The sequence below is a fragment of the Callithrix jacchus genome, chromosome 18, assembly GCF_049354715.1.
Source record: "Callithrix jacchus isolate 240 chromosome 18, calJac240_pri, whole genome shotgun sequence".
In the NCBI taxonomy this organism is placed as follows: domain Eukaryota; kingdom Metazoa; phylum Chordata; class Mammalia; order Primates; family Cebidae; genus Callithrix; species Callithrix jacchus.
The window spans coordinates 49,989,076-50,009,622 of NC_133519.1; the positions used below are offsets into that span (position 1 = coordinate 49,989,076).

Below are 20,547 nucleotides of genomic sequence, written 5' to 3' on the forward strand. Positions count from 1 at the left end.
TGTGGTATACTATTATGATGGTACTTGTGAATAGCCATTGCACTCCAGCCTGGACAACACAGGAAGACCCTGTCTCTAAAAAAAAAAAAAAAAAAAATGAGAGAAGGAGAAGGATTAGCCAGTAATTTACTGTAATTATTCCTTCTGTCTCACCTCCACGGAAGTCTACCAGGCATTGGTTTGGTTCCAGGCAGGATACTCTCTGAGCATCCTGACAAACTGAAGTGCCTCACAACAGCCTGGGGGATCACAGAGGGCCTGCTCATGGCCATGATGCTCAGTGTTGCACTGGTTCTAGGGGACACTGTGCCAGCCAATGGCAGCCCTGGCAGAGCACTTTCAGTGTTGCACTGGTTCTAGGGGACACTGTGCCAGCCAATGGCAGCCCTGGCAGAGCACTTTCAGTGTTGCACTGGTTCTAGGGGACACTGTGCCAGCCAACGGCAGCCCTGGCAGAGCACTTTCAGTGTTGCACTGGTTCTAGGGGACGCTGTGCCAGCCAACGGCAGCCCTGGCAGAGCACTTTCAGTGTTGCACTGGTTCTAGGGGACGCTGTGCCAGCCAACGGCAGCCCTGACAGAGGACTTTCAGTGTTGCACTGGTTCTAGGGGACGCTGTGCCAGCCAATGGCAGCCCTGACAGAGCACTTTCAGTGTTGCACTGGTTCTAGGGGACGCTGTGCCAGCCAATGGCAGCCCTGACAGAGGACTTTCAGTGTTGCACTGGTTCTAGGGGACACTGTGCCAGCCAATGGCAGCCCTGGCAGAGCACTTTCAGTGTTGCACTGGTTCTAGAGGACACTGTGCCAGCCAATGGCAGCTCTGCCAGAGGACTTTCAACAGATCCAGATACCCATGGATTGCTGTAGAATATGGTGTTATTTATAGTGATGGTCAGATTGTTAATAATTAAAGGCCTATCTTATGCAAGTAAAGACAAAAAACTAGCCACCGACATTTCTGCTTTTCTGGAGGAAAGACTTCCAATTTTTGACACATTTAACCTCATTCAAAAAGAATTAAAAGGGCTTGAATTAACTTTAATGGAATCCAGGCTCAAGAACAAACTATAAGAAATGGAAAAACTAGAGGCCATTAAAAAAGAGCCGAAAATCTCCAACTCTTCGCTTGGACTCAGAATACGCTTCTAGAAAAGAACTTAGCAAAGAGAGATCTGGACATTTAGAACAAGTTACAAGAAATATCCAGACATTACAAGAAATAGCCAGAAGATTTATCAAGCAAAATAATAGACAATGCATAAAAACACATTCAATTTCAAGTAGGTACAAGCAAATCACCTTCAAAATATATCAGGACACTGAAGAACAACTTCAGACAGCACTAAGGAGATGCTTCTGATGAAAATTCCTTTATTATGAGAAGTATAAAACTGCTCTCACAAGAAACTAAGGAGGTCTGGAGTGCTCTGACTCTAACAGAAGCATAGGCGACCCTAGGGATAGACCCTTGGCGTTGAGGTACATTGTTTCTATGAAAAGAACTATCTTAGAATGAAAGAAAGCTATCTGTGCAGACCTGTCATTAGAATCTTCGAAGATAATAAAAATATTTGATTCTATAGTGATATTCTCTAGATGAAGCTACAGTGAAAAATATTTTGGAAAGGCAAAAAAAAAAGAAAAAAAGACACAGTAGTAGCAGTTCCCAAAGTGGGGAAATCAGTATTAAGACCAAGTCTGTAGATTGTAGCTTTGGGGGCCTTTCATAGTCCAGCCCTGTGGCCAGCCTCAATACAGATTCCACCAAGAGCTCAGGACAAAGCAACAATAATTCAAATACATGTGTCAAATTTCAAATAAAATATGTTAATGCCATTGAGACACTGAAACTCTCTGAGAGAAAATGTCTTGGAGGGCCACAAGACCTGATAAATTATATAGATGGAAAGTTAAATATATATAAATTATATAGACGGAAAGATAAATAGCAAGATGGAAAGTTGCCTCTTGTTCCTCTGGAGGAAAATTTAGAATGGGAGTTTCCAAGTATGCTGTAAGTAACAACATCAGATCAGTATGATGTTTTGCATATGCACATTCTACATTTAATCATCTGGATGATGTGTTATGATGATGGTCTGTGGGTGGGACAAAGTTTATTGGCTCTGAAGAGCAGAGATGCAAGCAATGATGGAATACAGCCTGTGGGTTTTCAGTGCAACTGGCTGGAACAAACATAAGCAATTTGAAAAGTTCTATCTGCCACTTTGACTCTGTATTAACATCTGATAAATGTTAAATTCTGCAATCAAGTGAAAGTCAGTTTATCTGAAAGTTCAGCTGTGTTAAAAACAGTTCTGTTTTCAATCTGCAATTCTGTACTATTATGGAAATACAAAGTAATCCCTATTCTGGATTTTCTTAAGAAAATGCAATGAATAAAATATTGATCATTTGTTTTTATATTAAGATGTTTCATATTAAACAGTGGGAGAAAAGAAGCTCAAGAGTGGACAGAAAGGTGAGCAAACTTATTAATCAGGAAAATAAAGTTTTAAAATGCTAGTGCATACGGAATAAATTTTAAATGATAAAGTTAGATCAACCATTTGCTAAAGATGACAGATCGGGCTGCTGTTCTTGAAAAAGAAAACATGAACAGTGGAATCCTGAAATCTGATATAATGCATGCATCAGAGTATGGGTACTTCTAAAAATAAATCCAAGAGAGTTCTGAAAAAATGTGACTAATGTTGAGTAGTTAAATACAGCTCATGTAGACAGGGCTTGGCCAAGTGGTTACCCTGGCTTCAGCTGGGCTTGTTTTCAAATTTATTTTAGAAACTCTTAACCAGATGTTCACTGTAAATTAACTGAAGGAAATAAAATAGTTGACACACTGAAAAATTATAAGTCTCCAAGTGAGAAATCTTCACTACAATCAGAAATATTGGGAAATGAAGTCAGAAAGGGAGAGACAAAAGCTCCAGCGTCAACTGTAAGTCCTTCCTATATTGCACTGAGAAAAAGAAATGCTTTCAACAAATATCTAATGTGGAGAGAATTTACTCTGTAAAGATAGTGAATAAGTCTACAAAAAAAGATGAAAAGATTAACATGTAAAGAGCTATACATTTCTAAAACATTTTTGAGGAAGAACATAAATATTTGGGAAAGTAACTTCATTCAGAAAAATAACTCAAAATGGATCACCAACCTATATGTAAAATGCAAAACTATAAACTCCTAGAAGAAAATCGCAGGGGAGAAAATCTAGATGACCTTGGATATGAACATGACTTTTTAAGATATTATATCAAGATACAATCCATGAAAGAAATAACTGATAAACTGGGCTTCATTCAAATTTTTACAAACTGCTAATATAAATTTTTTAGATATTATATCAAGATACAGTCCATGAAAGAAAGAATAAATGGACTTCATTAAAATTTTAAATAACTATGCTAATATAACATCAATGGAATAGAAAGACAAGCCACAGATTGGGAGAAAATACTTGCAAAGGGGATATCTGATTTAAAAAAAACAAAACTTTAAATATACAAAGAATTATTAAAACTCAACAATAAGAAAACAAACAATTCTGGCTCACGCCTGAAATCCCAGCATTTTGGGAAGCTGAGGCGGGTGGATCACGAGGTCAAGAGATCGAGACCATCCTGGTCAACATGGTGAAACCCCATCGCTACTAAAAATACAAAAAATTAGCTGGGCCTGGTGGCACGTGCCTGTAATCCCAGCTACTCAGGAGGCTGAGGCAGAATTGCCTGAACCCAGGAGGCGGAGGTTGCGGTGAACTGAGATCACGCCATTGCACTCCAGCCTGGGTAACAAGAGCGGAAACTCCATCTCAAATTAAAAAAAAAAAAAAAAAAAAGAAAACAATTCAACTAAAAAATGGGCCAAAGAACTTACCAGATATCTCACCCAAGATAATACAGATGACAAGCATGTGAAAAGCCACTCCACATCATATGTCATTAGAGAAATGTAAAATGAAACAACGAGATACTACTACATACCTGTTTGAATTGGCAAAATCCAGAACACTGACTACACAGCAAATGCCATTATAAATTTGTCTAAACCCACAGAATGTACAACACCAAGAACAAACTCTAATGTCAACTATGGACTCTGGGTGGTAATAATGTGTCAATGTAAGTTTATCAACTGTCAGATATTAGTAATGGGGGTGGCTATGTATGTATGGGAGCAGAAGACATATGCACTATCTCTGTACCTTCCTCTCAATTGTGCTGTACACTTTAATCTGCTCTACAAAATACTCTTTAAATTAAAAAGTAACCTTACACCACTGATGTGCCCAAAGGAACATTTGGAAGATCACGGGAGGACCACCAGGAAACTTCATGAATAAACAGATCCCCCAAAAAGAATGAGGGTCTTGCATAAGAGCAAGACAGAAAAATGGACAAAAGAGTCACCTAGAAGAAACTAGTCCTACTACAAAGTTTAGCTCAAGGACAGTGCTGGGAGCTGTGTATTATCATGAACCAAGCTGTCCAGGGTATTTCCAGTACTGTTTTAACTTCCTACAAAGGAAGAGTGCCATAACTACTTGTCCCTGAAAGACAAGTAGCCTAAGCACAAGAAAGCGAAACAATTTGCCTGGGTTCTAACTAAATTAGGGCAGAAACTAGGAACAAAAAGCAAGTAAGCCAATTATGGACAACCCCTCCAGCCATCCCACTCTCCTAAGGGTACTTCATGAAAAGAAATGCAAAATTATTCTGTCTTTTGAAACTGGGAAATTTGGGGGGACTAGTGCCACATGGTGATTGTGTCAAGGTCTCAGGCATCTCCTTTAAAGCATTACATTTTTTTCTAATTAATTCTGTTGAGATTTAGAATTTTTGTTTCAAAAATGTGTTTAGGAGAGAAATCCACAAGGTTTTAGGTTATCAGGAAGTAGTCCATGAATAAAAATCTGTGAAAACTGATGTCTAAAATGGATTAATGCTCTCTACATAGGAACAGTCATCAGTATACAGAAAAAGAAATACTAATGTAAACAGATTATTTACTAGATGAAAAATTACCTTCTTCAGACTTTTAAAAAAGGCTTTGTGACTATTATCATATAGATATTTAAAATTTTGTATTTTGTTAATATCCCAAAATTTCAAAAAAGTAGTCAACAGGACACTTGATACTCCAATAATTTGGCAAAATTCCATAGACAGAAATTAAATTCCCAGTCAAAAGAAATAGCAAAAAACAAATGCCTAGCTTTACCTCCTAGACAATAGGTCATCTATGTAATCTATTTTTTATCACCTATTCTCCGCTGGTATTCCATGCACAAAAAGAGTGCAGCAGCAGGAATACACTGGAAATGCTTTCCTTATTCAGACCTCATACTTACAGTCCTTTACCTTAGAGGCCTAGTAGCTACAAAAACCTGTTCAAAGTATTTCAATATATGTTAGTATTTTTTTCTCAGAAGGAAAAAAAAAAAAACTTCATGACACTCCTGTTGTTGCTTTATGAAGGGAATCTAGATGTTTTTATAAAGTGGGGGCTATAAAATTTAAGTAGGCCCTGCCTGCATTTGAAGTATGACATACTCCATATCATACTTAAATTTATACTTGGTATAAATTTACAGAGCCATGGAATTACACTGAATGGAATTATCAATACAAGGACTGGTAAAATTATTAACTTCACTATAATACATGCCAAGTATTAAGTTTAACCTGTGATTCATTTCCAACAAAAACACTCATTTTCTCTCAGCTTCTGAGTTGAAAATTACACTCAGAAATTAATCATAATTTTTAAATCTCAGATCATATTAGGGATTAAGGAGTACAGTACAAAATATCATGGGGTCATACTTTCATTCTGTTAAAAGAATATTTCACCAACTAAAGTTAAATTGGAGAAAAATTTTTTAAGAAGACAGGCACTATACTTCTTCAAATATATTCAACAACTAGAGTACTAAAAGTTTTCATTTTTTCCAATCACTCATCACCACACAGCATTTAACTTCCTGATTCTTTTTCCTTTTTTTTCTTTTAACTAACGCACCTGTTTATCATTTCATAAGGTAAACAATAGGTTTAGAGCGCTTAGAAATTTGGAAACGAAAACATCTTACTGACTGAAAAAAGCAAAGCATAGAATGGTACACAGAATGATATTTTTGCGTTTTTTAAAGCAATTATCTTGGTTCCTAAATTTCCTACTTGTCTTTAGAGGCAGGGTCTCCCTCTGTCACCCAGGCTAGAGGGCAGAGGCACTGTCAGGGCTCTCTGTAGCCTCAAACTCCCTGGGCTCAAACAATCTTCCCACCTCAACTGCCTGAGTAGATGGGACTACAGATATCACCACGCTTAGATAATTTTTGAAAAATACATTTTTGTAAAGACAGGTCTAGCTATGCTGCCCAAGCTGGTCCTGCATTCCTGAGCTCAAGCAATCCTCCTTCCTTGGCCTTCCAAACTGCCACGATTACAGGCATGAGCCACAGCATCCAGCGGTTTCTACATTTCTAAAGCATAAATAGGAGAGTTATTTTATAAATTTTTAGTTCATAGGGATTAATAATTTTACTAATAATGGTTAGTATAGCATGGGAATGGAAGGGAGAAGTATGACAGGGGACATTTTTACTCTTCATGATTTAAGAGACACACAACATATAATACAAGAATCTAAGATACGTTATGCAAGAAACTTGTATTTTTTGTTTGCCTTCTTCTATAAACTTTTAAAAAATTATAAAAAGTTCATAAACTATCTGGAAAACCTCCAGCACTAATGTGGTCAATCAGTCTCTCCAGTAGAGGGCATGGTAGCTTCAACACAGAAAATGTATGGTTGGTTTATGAGCCACTCTCCAACTGTGGTTTTGCTGCACAGCTTTTACAAAGCACTGACTGCATTGTGTCTTCCTCTACCATAAGATGGAAAATATGTGTCATCTTAATGTGGCGCAATTCTATTTACCCAAAAGCTGGTTGCAACAACAAAAAGGGAAGTCATCAAAATTGCAGCTTTTGTTTTACATATATATATACGTAAATATAGGTAACATATGTAAATATACATGTAATGCATATTACATATACACAGGAAATATATAAGATATACATATTCATGTTATAAATATTACATGTATATGTAAATATACGTATATTGGACTGTCTTTTAAAAGACATTGACATGGCAAGTTTTTGAGGAAAAGGTTTCTCAGTCTGCAGCAGATACTGCCTTCACTCTTAAAATTACATATAGATACAAAAATTACCAATTGATTTATACCCAGATTTATAAACCAACCACATAACTTTCAGAGAAAAATTAATTTTCTGCCACCTAACATCAGTCGTTGATCTGGAAGGGTTTATGAAAAAAGCAAAGAATTATATTAAACACAAAAACATCAAGAATAATCTATATTTCAACCAGTTGCTTACACAGGGACCTGTATATTCACTCTATTAATATATTCAGATGACTAAACTTCCTTGGCTTGGAGACCTCTGAAAAGTTTAATTATTATTTAAGAGACAGAGTCTCACTCTATCACTCAGGTTGGAGTACAATGACACAATCGCAGCTCACTGTAGCTTGAATGCATGAGCCTCACACGCCTTGCTCAAGCCTTCCTCCAGCCTCAGCCTGTCAAAGTACTGGGATTTCCAGCACGAACCACAATACCCAGTCTCAAACGTTTAAATATTGATCGGTTTGCTTATTTTTCTGATTTATTATCCAGAGAGCACTTATTAAATATCTATAATGAGCCTGATCTTCTACAAATTTGTGTATCTCGTATATTTGTGTACCTACAAACTGATATTTAATAGTACCTACACATTTATAACTTAATTACCTCTGAGTTAATCCTCATATGATTTTCCTTCTTAAATAGCTATGGTTTGAACATTTCCTTTTTCCACATATATGCAAATCAGTAACAAACTTTTGTACAGTACTTTAGAGCTTATGAAAGACCTTTCATGTAAGAGTCACATAATATCTTATGAGGCTGCCAAGAAAGCCATGTTACTCTTATTACAGATGAGAAACTAGGACTCAAAGAGGTGTGAAGCTACCGTCCCAACAGTTACTTGGCATTTACTGGTTAAGCCCAGGCTCCAATTGGGTCTCCTGACAGAAGTCCAGCTCTCTCCCTGCTGCCTCTTTGTCAGAACTCCTGGCCTACCAGTGAATTTAACTGTCTATGAGTGAATTCTAACATCTAAGGTTCTAAGTATAAAATATATTTAGGTTTATATTGGTGAGAAAAAGCAACTGTCTGCATACTACAGATATCTTATTAATATGTATTTAATCATCAGAAAGTGAAAACAGATGTAGGAATTTTATGCAAAGTTCTTTGGGAGAGGAAGAGCATATGCTTAGGGAAAAATGACACTCATACAGTTCACAAGCATGTTTCAAAATATCTATGACTGAAATCTACACGTTTTCCTTTCCACAATAAAGTCCACAACTGTTGTCGTACGTAACTGCAGATTTTTGCCCTCCAAGTCAAACTTGGAGCTCCAACTACTGGCAGCTCACCTTAAGAATATATTCACTATTTCAGATTTTCTTTCTTTTTATTATTATTATTTTTTTGGAAATAGAGTCTCGCTCTGCTTCCCAGGCTGGAGTGCAGTGGCACGGTCTCAGCTCACTGCCACTTCCTCCTCCTAGGTTCAAGTGATTCTCCTGCCTCAGCCTCCCGAGTACCTGGGATTACAGGCAAGTGGCACCACGCCCGGCTAATTTTTGTATTTTTAGTAGAGACGAGGATTTCACCATGTTGGCCAGGATGGTCCCGACCTCTTGACCTCACGATTTGCCCGCCTGGCCTCCCAAAGTGCTGGGATCACAGGCGTGACTACACGCAGCCCCCAGTTTCGTTTTAAACAAGTCTATACAAATAGAATATCTACAGCTTGGTGGCAAAGCCGCTTAAACATGTCACTGGCTAGTTCTGGCAATATTATCCGAAATCAACTCATTTTTGTGGTCGAGGTTATCTGTCTTGTCTTTACCAATCGAGTCGCTGTAAACACTCCAGGACTAAAGATGACACCTGAAGAATCAAACTTACTCAGGGAAACTGTTAACTCCTTTTTTGCCAGTTATTAAAAGTTCTGGTGAATCCCAACTCAACCCAGAATGACTGGTGAGGAAATGTGAGTCCTTGACCTCGCTGGCCCTGGGGCGTTAGGCTGAGAACCGCGTCTCCAGCCTCCTCTCCCACCCTAGGAAGTCTGGGATTCTATTTCGCCTGCAGATGCGCCCGAGGGCTCCCGAGGACGGACCGGGCAGGCAGACCCAGCCCGTGCCCAGCACTGACAGCAAACGCAAACCCAACGCGCCGTCTTCTGAGACAGTCGTTTTCCCTCGTTCAATCCCCGACTGACGTTCATCCCCAAAGTGTTCGAGACGCCCCGAAAGCTGCAGAGGAGGCCGCACCGCCCGCCCCTGGGCAGCCCACGTTTCAGGACACCCCGTTCCTCAAATTAATGGCGGGGAGAAGCGGGCGAGCGTCTCCTCGCAGCCTCGGTTCACAGACCGGGGCGTGTCGAGCGAGTCCCTGCAGCAGGACGGCGCGCTCACAAAAACGAGAAAATCCCACTCTGCATTCAAAACCAGGCGAGCGCACTCCGGCCTCGCGGCGGGCGACCTGCTCCCGCCAGGGAAGCGCGAGGCCGGGGAGCCGGTCAGGGAGGCTGAGGGAGCGCCCCCCGCCGCGCCGCAGCCAACTTCCGCTCCCCTCCGCCGCAAAGCCCGCAGCCCGCCGGCCGCCACACCTCGGCAAAAGGTCGGGGGCAACCTCTCCACACTGGAAAGTCTCTGTTCGCTCCCACACCGGCCCCAGCCGGCCCTGCGGTGTGACCCGAGTGCGCAAGAAGCCGGGGCCGCACTCGTCAGCAGCTCCCTGGCTTCGAGACCCTTCGGCAGAGGCCGTGACTGCGGCCGGCGGGCGCTGACCCCATCCCCGCGCGCGTCTGCCGCCGGCCAATCCGCGTCCTCTTGAGGCGGGGCCGGAGCGGCGAGGCCCCGCCCCCAAGCCGCAGCCTCTTATTAAATACTGCGGCGCCCGCCGGCCTCACACAGCCGCGGAGCAGCGGGAGGACGAGGATGCAAAGTGCTATGTTCTTGGCTGTTCAACACGACTGCAGACCCATGGACAAGAGCCCAGGCAGCGGCCACAAGAGCGAGGAGAAGCGGGAAAAGATGAAGCGGACCCTGTGAGTATGGCTTTCTTCCCTCTCGCGCCACCCACCGCGAGCTGCAAACGCGGTGCTTTCCGGCTCGGCTTTGATCTTAGGAAGCTAGCCTGACCCTCTGCAGGGAAAAAAAAAAAAGTCGAAAAGCTCAATTTGTTAAGTAACGTTAAATCTGGGTGACGCTCGGGTAGTGTAGGAGCCGAGGGACGTAGTTGATAGGAGGGCGGTGGTGGATGCGCTAAGAAATTGTGGGTTGGCTGTTTGTCCTCCCGCATTGAAAATGACATCAGAATCCTGCGGCTGGTCCGCTTTACACAGCTGCTGGAAGGAGATGCTCTTGCCGGTTCTGAATATACTCGTTTAAAATCCATTTTTGTTTTTTAATTATAGAGCAGATCTCACCCAGTCACGAATGTGGAACAAATAATTGTGCAGCGTCTGCTTAAATGAAGGGTTGCAGGTGGGGAAGGGAGAGTGCAGGGGAATCAGTCGCCCACCCACCTCTTTGTACACACTCTGGCACGGTCAGGAACCTCCTGCTCTAAAGACAGAAGCATGGGCTGGCTCCAGACAGTTCCACGTCTGCCCTTTTCATTAACTGCGAAACGTCTCGGAATTGTAGTTAACCTTGCAAACAAACTGGTATCCTTTTGAAATAGTATCTGCCTTTTGAACTAAATTCATTAACAATTCTTTAAAATACTCCTAGTGATTCTAGGTAGCCCTGCCCTTAGCTGTAAAAGTAGTAGATACGATCAGATTAATGGATGAAACTGTTCAGTACATGAGTTTAAATGTTAAGTGGGTGGTAAGACTGTTATTTGAAGAGTTCTTGCTTTACCTTATGCGGTTTGTCTCTAGTTACTGGGTGCCTTTATTTGGTAAAAATGCGTTCAGCTGCAGAAGCATATTGAAGTGTTGGTACTTAGTGATTATGTTTTTTAAAAAATTTTTTTCTGTTGTTTTAGTTTAAAAGATTGGAAGACCCGTTTAAGCTACTTCTTGCAAAATTCCTCTACTCCTGGGAAGCCCAAAACCGGCAAAAAAAGCAAACAGCAAGCTTTCACCAAGTAAGTTGAGAATCCCGTAGTTGCAAGTATGAATAGTTAGTTGCTGAACTGAAAAGGGGAACTCTGATGTGCGTAAGCTAACATGCAAAACTTGTCTTTCAGGCCATCTCCTGAGGAAGCACAGCTGTGGTCAGAAGCATTTGATGAGCTGCTGGCCAGCAAATGTAAGTTAATTCTTGAACTTGAGCCATTGCTATTATCACAAAAGCCTGGAAAGGCTGTGTTCATGCTGCAAAAGAGCAGCTTGCCTGAGGGAATTAGATTGTGCAGTCACTATAGGATAAAGCCTATTTTTCTCTCCTTTATTTCCCAGGGTTTAAAATGGAAATAAATGCATGTATTCCCTCCAAGTGGGGAAGAAAAATAGCCAAAAAAAATTAAAGTGGCAGTTGCTTATAGTTAAGTTCAAGTCAGTTTTTCCATTGCATACAATGTTTTCAAGAGGCTTAGTTCCCAGAGAACTTATGGCTCCCCTATAAATATTTATTTTGCATTGACAGCAAAGTTAAGTACTTATATTTTTGCAGCAGAGTGCCAACATAAGCATTTTACCTACTGCATCTTAGTCATTAAAAAGCTAAATTTTGAGAATTGCAGGTTTGAGCAAAATCTAGAAAATTACTGTCATTTAGAAATAATTAAAATTTGAGGTAGAAGTACTAGGGGGAACATAAGGAATCATTCGGTCACTCAGTTCTTAACATTCTGCATGCTTTCTTTTCTCCCCTCTTCAGATGGTCTTGCTGCATTCAGGGCCTTTTTAAAGTCTGAATTCTGTGAAGAAAATATTGAATTCTGGCTGGCCTGTGAAGACTTCAAAAAAACCAAATCACCCCAAAAGTTGTCCTCAAAAGCAAGGAAAATATATACTGACTTTATAGAAAAGGAAGCTCCAAAAGAGGTAAGACAAAAAGTTCCTAATTTCAGCACAGTCAGGACATTTTTAGCACAAAAGTGAAACAAAAGAATCCAGGACAAAGTGGGGCTAGAAGGAGGGCAAAAGCCCTCCCACATTGTAGCTTTCAGTTATGTCAGAAGTTTCCCGTGACTTGCGAGTAAAGCTAATCACACATCATAATTATTTTTTTGTTTACAAATATTAGATTTTACTCTTTAACTCTGAATACCAAATAAACCATGTTTTTTGTTTTATTTCAGATAAACATAGATTTTCAAACCAAAACTCTGATTGCCCAGAATATACAAGACGCCACAAGTGGCTGCTTTACAACCGCCCAGAAGAGGGTATACAGCTTGATGGAGAACAACTCTTACCCCCGTTTCTTGGAGTCGGAATTCTACCAGGATTTGTGTAAAAAGCCACAAATTGCCACAGAGCCTCATGCTACATGAAATGTGAAAGAGAGCCTGAAAATGGAGGACATTTCATTCTTTTTCCTAAGGGGAAAGACTGACCTTGAATTCAGCCTGAGTGTTGGGGAAACATCACTCAGAACTATTGATTCAAAGTTGGGTAGTGAATCAGGAAGCCAGTAACTGTCTAGAAGAAGCTGGTATCAGAACAGCTTCCCTCACTGTGTGTAGAACACAAGAAGGGAATAGGGGGTCTGAACGTGATGCCTCACTCTGAAAGCGGGAATGTAAGATGATGAAAGAGACAATGTAATACTGTTGGTCCAAAAGCATTTAAAATCAATAGATCTGGGCTTATGTGGCCTTAGGTAGCTGGTTGTACGCCTTTCCCTAAATCAGTCCCTGTTACCGCATAGTTTTAGTTTAGTGCTCAGTAAGGTGTTTACTATGTGCAAGGGTATTGAAGTTCTCACGACCACAGATCATGGGTACTGTTGTCTCATGTTATGCTGAAGCTGAAATGGTCCACATTTGCATTGTTAGAAATGATATGTGAAGTAGAATGAGTGCTGTGGTGTTGAAAACTGCAGTGTCCGTTACGAGTGCCAAAAATCTGTCTTGAAGGCAGCTACACTTTGAAGTGGTCTTTGAATACTTTTAATAAATTTATTTTGATAAGTAAATTGAACACTCGGAGTCTAGATGTGATTTTATTTTGATAACTGGAAACATGACAGATAATGGGAAAACATCTTTATAGTAAAAGGCATTTCAGTTTTTGTGCCTGCCCAGTGAGAACTGACAGTCCCCAGAACTGAGAAATGATAGTTGCAGACAGATAATTCTTTTTTAAAAACCTATAAGCATTATGTAGGCCTAAGGAAGTCAAATCACATTCTTAGCACCACTGCGTTTATGCTTTCTAATCTTAAAAAAATCAACCTTGTTACTGAAAATGTTGATCTAAAGCCTTCTGTTAGTACCTAAGGACCAACTAAATATGAGAAGTAAAACAATGTAATGGAGACAAGAACAAAAATTATTCACGTAACTAAGCTTCTTAAAGGAAGAAAGAAGCCAAATAAGGTCAATACAGGCCTATCTTTATTTTCTTTCCATTGGTTCCAAGCTTCCCCACAGGTACTGGCATGGGCTTCCAAGATACATACCTGAAATTGTTCCCTTCAATGATGTATCAATACAAAATCTCAGAATGTTCTGGATTTTCATGAATTCACTGGGCCAACAAAGAATCTGATTGTTACTTTAGGTAATGATAAAGTCAAAATAAGTGCCCTTTTGTTTCTTAGACTTAAATCCAGAAATGTGCTTTTTCCTGCTTGAGAGAGGGAGCCCTTGAATCTTATTTTCTCAAATTGGCTAATTAAAAAAGAAACGCCCTTTCCTTCAGCAGGCTGTTTTTCAGCGTCCTTGATTTTGGTCTTAATGAAAAGAAAGGAGGAACCCTGACTTTAGAGTTGGAAGACTCGAGACAAAGTCATCATTTCTCATAGCTTTGTGACCTTGGGTGACCCCATCACCTTCCCTGGCTCTCCATTTTACACCTTCCTGCCTTTCTGGTTTTATAAAGTAGTAAGGGATTTTAGAAACCATAAAGCACTAAAAACTGAATTTGTTTCTGATTTGCCAAAAGCTGACCTCCAGTAGTTTAGTGTTTCCATTGTGATTGCACTGATCTTCACCTTAGGCAGCCTTTCTGGCACCAGCAGGCACAAGCTCTATGAGAGAGACACTGCCTTGCCTACTCCTGTATCACCAGTAGCCAGAATAAAACATAACAGGTGCTCCATAAATATTGGTTGGATAAATGAATCCAGAGGAACTCAGGAGTCAAGCCATGTATCGTCCTATTTGTCATGAAGTCATTTATTTTACCTTAAACTCTACAGTCTGCTCTCTGTTACCACTCTGATCAAAGACACCACCATCGGATGCCTGGATTACTGCAACAGTCTCATCTCCTCTCACCCGCTCTTCCCCCTCTCCCACACAATGTGTTCCTGCCTTTTAACTCTAGGGATCCTTTCAAGACAAATCTCATCTTGTTTCCTGTTAACTGTAAACACTTTAACAGGTTTTGCAAACAGCTAGGATAAAGACGATATCCCACACAGGGCTTAACACCTGCATGGCGTGACCCCTCCTTTTATGCTCCAACCTTGACTCTACCACATTTCTTCCAGTTCTTTCTGCTAAGCCATACTGTCCTACTTTCCAAGCAGGTCCCATGCCCTCTGGCCTCACAGGGCCTTAGCACCTAATGGTTCCTCTGCGTGGAATTCAATTGTAGCTGTTACTCATGTACATATCAATGCAATTGCCATTTCCATAGGGAAGCCTCCCCTGACCTCCTTACCTAGGTCGGATCCCCTTTTAGATGTTCTCATAACACTAGGTTCTCTAATTTAGAGCACTTAATGGAGTTGTAAGTTCCATTAATTTGTCTGATTATTTAATAATTCTACGTCTTCCTCCACCAAATTGTGGGAACGACAATTTGAGGACTCCTGGCCTTTTTCTGCTCACTACTGAATCCCAACACCTAGCATAGTGCCTGGTGTACGATGGGAGCTGCACAGATCATTGTTGAACGAATGAATATTAAAAGATCTTGCAAATAAATTTTGATGAAACAAGGATCTACCAATATGCACAAGTAATTAAGGACAAGATTTTTTTAAACTCCACAGGCTCAAATGTCTGAAAATAACCATAGAACTTTTTTCTTTGGCAAAACAACCTCTTACTTGGCAGAGTCTCTATAACTTTGGACCTTTAATAAAAGAAGAGGCCAGATTATACTAACAAAAAACAAAAGTGTTGTTTTTCAGGACTGCTAAAAGCACAGGCTTTTTTCAGGTAGTATTTTCCAGTGTTCTCCAGTGTAGAACAAACCAATAAGCTTAAGATTAGAAACCATATTTGTCCATAAATAAGTAATACTAAATATTCTAGATTCCCAGAGTTCACACTTAGGATCCATAGTCCATTTTGATAATGTTTTATTGTTCATATATTTTCAGCCCAAGGATATTTTGAAATATATCAATTTCATATTATCTCACTAAAAAAATAGAAAATTTTATGTTATCTGTTATGTGAGCACAGGGAGACAATAAATGAGTTTCAGTAAAATTGCCTCTGGTGGTTACCCAAAGTTTCACAGGAAGCAGGTGTTGGGTAGAAGTGTTTGTGCCGTCAGCCAGCCGCAGTATTTGATCATGTATGGTAGTGATTCTCGCCTTGTGGAGCTGGACAGTGAGGGAAACAGTGCTTGCTCATTTCTCTGTGTCTTGAGGGCTGTTATGCACGGGAGGGCATTGTCTATTTGGACAGTGTAGAGACCAGAAAGTGCCTGCTCTGTGCCAAGCACTAGACTGTTTGTTTTCCTACGTTAGCTCAAAATACCTTTTCTTTCTTTCCTTCCTTCCTCCCTCCCTCCCTTCCTCTGTCTCCTTTTTCACTGCCCTCCCTCCATCATTCCGTCTTTCCCTCTCTCCTTCCTTCCACTCCCTCCCTCTCTCCCTCCTTCCTTTCTTCCCTCCCTCCCTCCTTCACTCCCTCTTTCCTCCCTTCCTCCCTTCCTTCCTTCTTCCTTCCCTCCTTCCTCTTCCCCTTCGTCTTCCCCTTCCCCTTCCCCTTCCCCTTCCCTTCCCTTCCTTACACTTTCTCTCTCTTTTCTTCTTTCTTGATTTCTCATGAAGAGGTGTGGGTGAAAGGAGTTTGCAGTCTCTGCCCGTGTCTGTAGAGAGAGGTAACTGAGAGGAGTACTGAGGAACAGTATCCTGGCAACCTCAGCAAACAGTCCTCTGGCACTGGGAAAATCTCTCTACTTCTCTGCAGGCAGTTTTCTTCTTTTTCAGGTTATAAGCCATGTATCATCAAAAGACTATGATTCCTAAATCAGCTGCCTGGGGTGTTAGAGTAGCAGAATTTCCTCTCAGAAGCTGGTAATAAATTGCCTGTCAATCATAGGTTTTAGCGTTTTGCTTTTTTTAAATTATTGTATTTTAAGTTCTGGGGTACATGTGCAGAACATGCAGGATTGTTACATAGGTATACACAGGCCATGGTGGTTTGTTGCATCCATCCCCCGGTCATCCACATTAGGTATTTCTCCTAATGTTACCCCTCCCCAATTCCCCCACCCCCTGCTATCCCTCCCCTAGCTCCCCTGCCCCTCAACAGGCCCCAGGGTGTGTTGCTCCTCTCCCTATGTCTATGTGTTTTCATTGTTCAACTCCACTTATAAGTGAGAACATGCAGCATTTGGTTTTCTATTCTTGGGTTAGTTTGCTGAGAATGGTGGTTTCCAGCTTCATCCATGACCCTGCAAAGGACATGACCTCGTCCTTTATTATGGCTGCATAGTATTCCATAGTGTATATTTGCCACATTTTCTTTATCCAATCTATCATTGATGGGCATTTGGGTTGGTTCCAAGTCTTTCCTATTGTGAACAGTGCTACAATAAACATACGTGTGCATGTGTCTTTATAGTAGAATGATTTACAATTCTTTGGGTATATATCCGGTAATGGGATTGCTGGGTCAAATGGTATTTCCGGTTCTAGATCCACTGTCATCCACAATGGTTGAACTAATTTACACTATCACCAACAGTGTAAAAGCATTCCAGCCTCTGTGGTTTCCTGACTTTTTAATGATCGCCATTCTAAGTGGTGTGAGATGGTATCTCAGTGTTGTTTTGATTTGCATTTCTCTAATGACCAGTGATGATGAGCTTTTTTTCATATGTTTGTTGGCCACATAAATGTCTTCTTTTGAAAAGTGTCTGTTAATATCCTTTGCCCACTTATTGATGGGGTTGTTTTTTTCTTGTAAATTGTCTCCCATTTTGTAGGTTGCCTGTTCACTCTTATGAGTTTCTTTTGCTGTGTAGAAGATCTTTAGTTTAATTAGACCCCGTTTGTCAGTTTTGGTTTTTGTTGCCATTGCTTTCAGTGTTTTAGTCATGAAGTCTTTGCCCATGCCTATGTCCTAAATGGTGTTGCCTAGCTTTTCTTCTAGGGTTTTTTATGATTTTAGGTCTGACATTTAAGTCTTTAATTCATCTTGAGTTAATTTTTATATAAGGTATAAGGAAGGGGTCCAGTTTCAGTTTTTTGCATATGGCTAGCCAGTTTTCCCAACACCATTTATTAAACAGGAAATCCTTTCTCCATTGCTTATTTTTGTCAGGTTTGTCAAAGATCAGATGGTTGTAGATGTGTCACATTATTTCTGAGACCTCTGTTCTGTTTCATTAGTCTATATATCTGTTTTGGTACCAGTACCATGCTGTTTTGGTTACTGTTGCCTTGTAGTATAGTTTGAAGTCAGGTAGCGTGATGCCTCTAACTTTGTTCTTTTTGCATAGGACTGTCTTGGCTATATGAGCTCTTTTCTGGTATTATATGAAATTTAAAGTAGTTTTTTTCTAATATTGTGAAGAAAGTCAATGGCAGCTTGATGGGGATAGCATTGAATCTATAAATTTCTTTGGGCAGTATGGCCATTTTCACAATATTGATTCTTCCTATCCGTGAGCATGAAATGTTTTTCCGTTTGTTTGTGTCCTCTCTTATTTCCTTGAGCAGTGGTTTGTAATTTTCCTTGAAGAAGTCCTTCGTGTCCCTTATAAATTGTATTCCTACGTATTTTATTCTCCTTGCAGCAATTGTGAATGGGAGTTCACTTATGATTTGGCTGTTTGTGTATTAATTGGTGTATAGGAATGCTTGTGATTTTTGCACATTGATTTTGTATCCTGAGACTTTGCTGAAGTTGCTTATCAGCTTAAGGAGATTTGGGGCCAAGATGATGGGGTTTTCTAAATATTCAATTATGTCATCTGCAAACAGAGACACTTTGACTTCCTCTCTTCCTATTCGAATACCCTTTATTTCTTTCTCTTGTCTGATTGCCCTGGCCAGAGCTTCCAATACTACGTTGAATAGGAGTGGTGAGAGAAGGCATCCTCGTCTTGTGCCAGTTTCAAAAGGAATGCTTCCAGCTTTTTTTGTTCATTCGATATGGTATTGGCTGTGGGTTTGTCATAAACAACTCTTACTATTTTGAGATACCTTCCATAAATACCTAGTTTATTGAGAGGTTTTAGCAGGAAGGGTGCTGAAATTTTATCGAAGGCATTTTCTGCATCTATTGAGATAATCATGTGGTTTTTCGTCATTGGTTCTGTTAATGTGACGGATTGCGTTTATTGATTGTGTATGTTGATCCAGCCTTGCATCCCCGGATGAAGCAAAATTGATCCTGTTGGATAAAGCTTTTGATGTGCTTCTGGATTTGCTTTTTTAAAAAAACAATATTTTTGGGACCTTTAGGGGCATTTTGAGACGCTGCTTCAAGTAATGCAGATGGTCATTCAAAACTGCAGCCTTGGCGTCAGGATTCAAATAAGTATATTTATAAAGCCAATTAAAATAATTTTTCTATTAAATGAAAACAAGTTATCAATACTGATTTGACTTGATGCCTATTTAAATGCCTAACTCCACTTTGACTTAATTACTGATTTTTCTGTTGGAAGTTAATACATAATTTTTAAAGCAACACTTTCTCTTCAAATCTAAAAAAAAAAATGCTGCCTAGCTTCTATAGAAAAGTACCGTGAGGTACCTGCCTATACCCAGACTTCTTTTTTTTTTTTTTGAGACGGAGTTTCGCTCTTGTTACCCAGGCTGGAGTGGAATGGCGCGATCTCGGCTCACCACAACCTCCGCCTCCTGGGTTCAGGCAATTCTCCTGCCTCAGCCTCCTGAGTAGCTGGGATCACAGGCACGCGCCACCATGCCCAGCTAATTTTTTGTATTTTTAATAAAGACAGGGTTTCACCACGTTGATCGGGATGGTCTTGATCTCTTGACCTTGTAATCCACCTGCCTCGGCCTCCCAAAGTGCTGGGATTACAGGCGTGAGCCACTGCGCCCGGCCTACCCAAACTTCTTTATCAAAGCATTCCTGATATCAGCACTTACTGTACACGCCATAGAATTTCCTCTTAACAAGTAATATGAACTTGTATTGACAACTAATTTTATAAATATCTGCGTTTTGTATGCACTGTGCTTATAACATATCTAAAATATGTTTTGTATTTTATCAAGACTTTATTTGCTTCCATTTTTGTTTTATTTTAATTCAAACAGCAAATCTATTTCTATTTAAGCATAGAGATGAAATTAATCTACCTTAAAAATCCTCTCTTTTCTTATCTATCTGGGCTATGCAGAAGGTGTGCCCTCTGAAACTTGGCTGAATGTATTCATTCTTCCATGGTTTCTATCTCACTGATGAAGAGTTCCACACAGGCTGTTCACTCATTGCTGTCATCAGTGGCCTCACAGTATTAGTTGTCAGTTTCACTGCCAAGCTGCCTTTGTCATTGGCCTTAGTAAGACAAACCCAGGTTTATCTTTTATGACAGTTCATAGGATGTCCTGTAAGCCCTACCCAGAGGAGGCATGGAATGTCGCCCTTCTTACAGGTTGTCATACTTGATGCTGGAACCATTTCCCAACTCTTAGTCATTTCCCTTAAATTCTTGGATAATGTTCATTCCAGTTCTTGAACTTATCTGGGTAGCTAGTTAACATAAGAAGTTAATTTTTTAAATCATTATTTGCTTTCAAGGATACTTTGCCATGGAGTAGGGCTACATGGGTTAAAGGTTTATGAGACTGAACTCAAGATTTTATCTCCTGGTATTTCTAAACTCTGGTTAACTAAAGCTATTACCATTAGTCACCAGCAGATCACTCTGGGGTTTATCTGAATCAATCTTATTTCTAGCGTTATTCTCTCTAGACTGCTGCCCCAGGATGTGTTTACCTTGGCCTTTAGAATGCGGGTGAGGAAGTGGAGGAGGGAAATGGCATTTTTGTGATTGGACCTGGAAACTTTG

The 20,547-nt window shown here is 40.3% G+C and overlaps 1 protein-coding gene and 1 pseudogene across 1 annotated transcript; both read left to right on the forward strand.

The window, feature by feature from the left end:
- Window positions 1–750: 750 nt before the first annotated feature.
- LOC118149169 (integrin beta-1-binding protein 1 pseudogene) lies at window positions 751–2,261 on the forward strand (annotated as a pseudogene).
- A 7,835-nt stretch (window positions 2,262–10,096) lies between these two features.
- RGS2 (regulator of G protein signaling 2) lies at window positions 10,097–13,287 on the forward strand. Its single transcript, XM_002760452.7, has 5 exons — window positions 10,097–10,236; window positions 11,184–11,285; window positions 11,388–11,449; window positions 12,020–12,186; window positions 12,444–13,287. Exons 1-5 carry the CDS (start codon window positions 10,127–10,129, stop codon window positions 12,636–12,638), a joined length of 636 nt encoding a protein of 211 aa, XP_002760498.3. The 5' UTR covers window positions 10,097–10,126; the 3' UTR covers window positions 12,639–13,287.
- The last annotated feature ends 7,260 nt before the right edge of the window (window positions 13,288–20,547 follow it).